General features: G+C 47.1%; 1 protein-coding gene across 1 annotated transcript in view; it reads right to left on the bottom strand.

Annotated features, from left to right (window-relative positions):
- LOC109480073 overlaps positions 1-1,731 on the bottom strand; it is a 12,825-nt gene extending 11,094 nt beyond the window's left edge. The window contains exon 1 of the mRNA XM_019782222.1: positions 1,584-1,731. Within this exon, the coding sequence (XP_019637781.1) occupies positions 1,584-1,706 (123 nt within the window). The 5' untranslated portion in view covers positions 1,707-1,731. The remainder of the gene's footprint in view (positions 1-1,583) is intronic.
- Positions 1,732-2,562: the final 831 nt, after the last annotated feature.

Below are 2,562 nucleotides of genomic sequence, written 5' to 3'. Positions count from 1 at the left end.
AACCCCCNCCCCCCCCCAAATCATGGCTGGAAGTAGGTCGTGAGCATATGGTCGGCTACTGTTCGGTTTCACCAGTGTTTAAAACACTTGGGCGTGGAAGAAAGGTTCGGCCATTGTTGGCTGGTGGTTGACTGGTGTTCGGGAGTAGGTCTCGGGGCGTGGTTAGCAGTGACATTTGACTCAAATTTAGCTCAATTCGGTTGGATTTGTATAGCAAGGTAGACGTGGCCCGACCATCAGCCAACCGTGGTCGGCTAGTGTTCGTGGGAAGGTCGTGAATGTGTGGCAGCGGCTTAAAAAACGTCGTGTGATCGTCGTGAGATCGCAAACGGAGCGCAAGTGTACGAAAGTTGAACACACAATGCTACCAGTGGACTTACCCTCTACTGTAGTATTATCTGTGCTTGAACAGCTAGCGCTGTGTGGCTTTTGGTCTAAGGGAAAGGAGATGGGCGCCGCCTTATGGTTTGTGTAACAGTTTATAGGCGCTACCAACTGACCCAGCTGACGGGTCTAGACCTTTTCGCCCGAGTGGTTAGAGCGTCGGAGTCTGAAGCTGGTGCTAGGGAGGTTGTGGGTTCGAACCCCGGCCCGGGATCAGGGGTTTTTATCTGTGTCTACTGCTTGCCTTTGTTTCTTACATTTGGGAGGGACTTTTACAAATCCCGACCCCAATGATCATCTCAGTGATCTGTTTTCACATCCTCCCTTATTTGAGCACATCGTTCGTGAAGCCTTAAGTGTGTCTTCCTTAAGACATTAGGTATTTAAGTCTATGACGTACATTTGTTCAAAACAACTGTTCTTCCATTTGATATTTTGCTTTGTGGTGAATCGGAAGCTTTCCGCTTGTTTTGTTGAAGGCCTTTCCATCTGTATAGTTCATATAGCTGATTATATCTTGCACAGGTATTGACTCCCTTTCATTGATTTCGATAGAGAATTCCTGGAACTAATACATGATACATTAACACAATGTAGGTTAAGCTCTTTGAGTAGGGTGATATTCTTTGATTTTAGACCAATCCATCAAAGATACAAAGAGAATTCTTGGAACTATTGTATAATACATTAAAAAATGTAGGGTAAGCTTTACCTGACAATATTTCATGAGTCAAACCTACTTACAGTTAGAACTTGCGACAGATAGCACGTGTTTGTTCAATATTTTGTAGTTTTGGCCCTCATATACCTAAAGTATGTAAATAACAAGAGAATAACACAGGCCTCATATTACGGCTAGATTTATAAAATTTGATAGCCATTACGAGTGTTAATTAAGCTTACCAGAGCGGACACTAGGTATAGCAGAAAAGAAAAGGGGGAGTAGTGTAAAGTGGGGGGTTATAGGCGCTACCAACTGACCCGGCCAACGGGTCTAGACCTTTTTGGCCGAGAGGTTAGAGCGTCTGACTGGTGCCCGGGAGGTCGTGGGTTCGAACCCCGGCCCGGGACCGGAAGGGTTTCTACTGGCACCTCCTGTTTCTTACAGCGCGTAGAAAATTTTGGATTTCGATATATGCAATGAAAAGTGACAAAGAAACTCCCTACCTTTTAGGTGTCAAACAATGAACACTGCTTACCTGTCGGTTCGAAACGTCTTCTTCTTGTTGTATAAGGTTGTCATCTTTTGTAGAGAACGCCGCGACTGAACACACGGCAATGCCGAGAACCGCTACAAGCAGAAACCGTGCTGATGTCTTCATCTTACCCGCTCCTGTACCTCACTAACAACTGCTGAAAACTGCCGAGAAGGTAGTTAGTCCTGGGCACATCACCTGATACATTTGAATACTCCTATTAGGCCTTGTTCATATGAAACCACCCAAACCGCGATTCGGGTAACTCGCATTCCTCACATCTGGTCCACGTGCCATACATTCCTTTCAAATCGTGCCCGATCACGATTCTCCGAAACTGCATTCATTGTTGTTTGATGAAAACATGCAAGGTAGCGTGTTATTAATGTCCCCCCTCCCAGCGTATCTCGGGCGAATGCCGACGTGGTCCCGCCAGAGGCGGTGAAGCTCGTCCTAGATCGGACACATTATTTGACCATTACTGCTCTTTAAGCTGCTGCCACGTAAAATTTGGTACTGCATATAAATAAAGAAATATCACCCCGTAATCCATGACCAGGTGAAGTCACATTGAAATCACATGCGTTCAGACGCAAATAGCGATGCGGGAAAACCGATTCGAAACCACCTCTAGAAGTGGTTTGGGATCGAGGCGCTTTCAATGTGATGTGGAGCGTTCAGATGGCATGGGGCCACTGGAAACCGGCTTCGGGGGAAAACACAGGTAAGGCGCCTTCACTGACTTCATATGAACAGGGCCTTAGTAGGATCCGGTGGTGGGTGTATTTCATGTACGCTCACGCGCTGGTGATGACTGGCGAGGGCGGGAGACAAGAGTTCTGTTTACCGACGGCAGCGGCGGGACCTGCGGGTGATTAAGGCAATCGAGCGCTAAAATCAGCAGAAGAAGGTCTCGAGGGTGCTCAGAAATGCTCTGGTAGCGGTAATGGAGGCAGTCCTGATGCCTGTCCTTAACCTGCAC

Source organism: Branchiostoma belcheri, unplaced genomic scaffold (assembly GCF_001625305.1).
Source record: "Branchiostoma belcheri isolate BF01 breed outbred unplaced genomic scaffold, Haploidv18h27 scaffold5, whole genome shotgun sequence".
Lineage (NCBI taxonomy): Eukaryota > Metazoa > Chordata > Leptocardii > Amphioxiformes > Branchiostomatidae > Branchiostoma > Branchiostoma belcheri.
The sequence above is the reverse complement of the archived record's forward strand: the minus strand, read 5'-3'. Positions and strand labels throughout refer to the sequence as shown.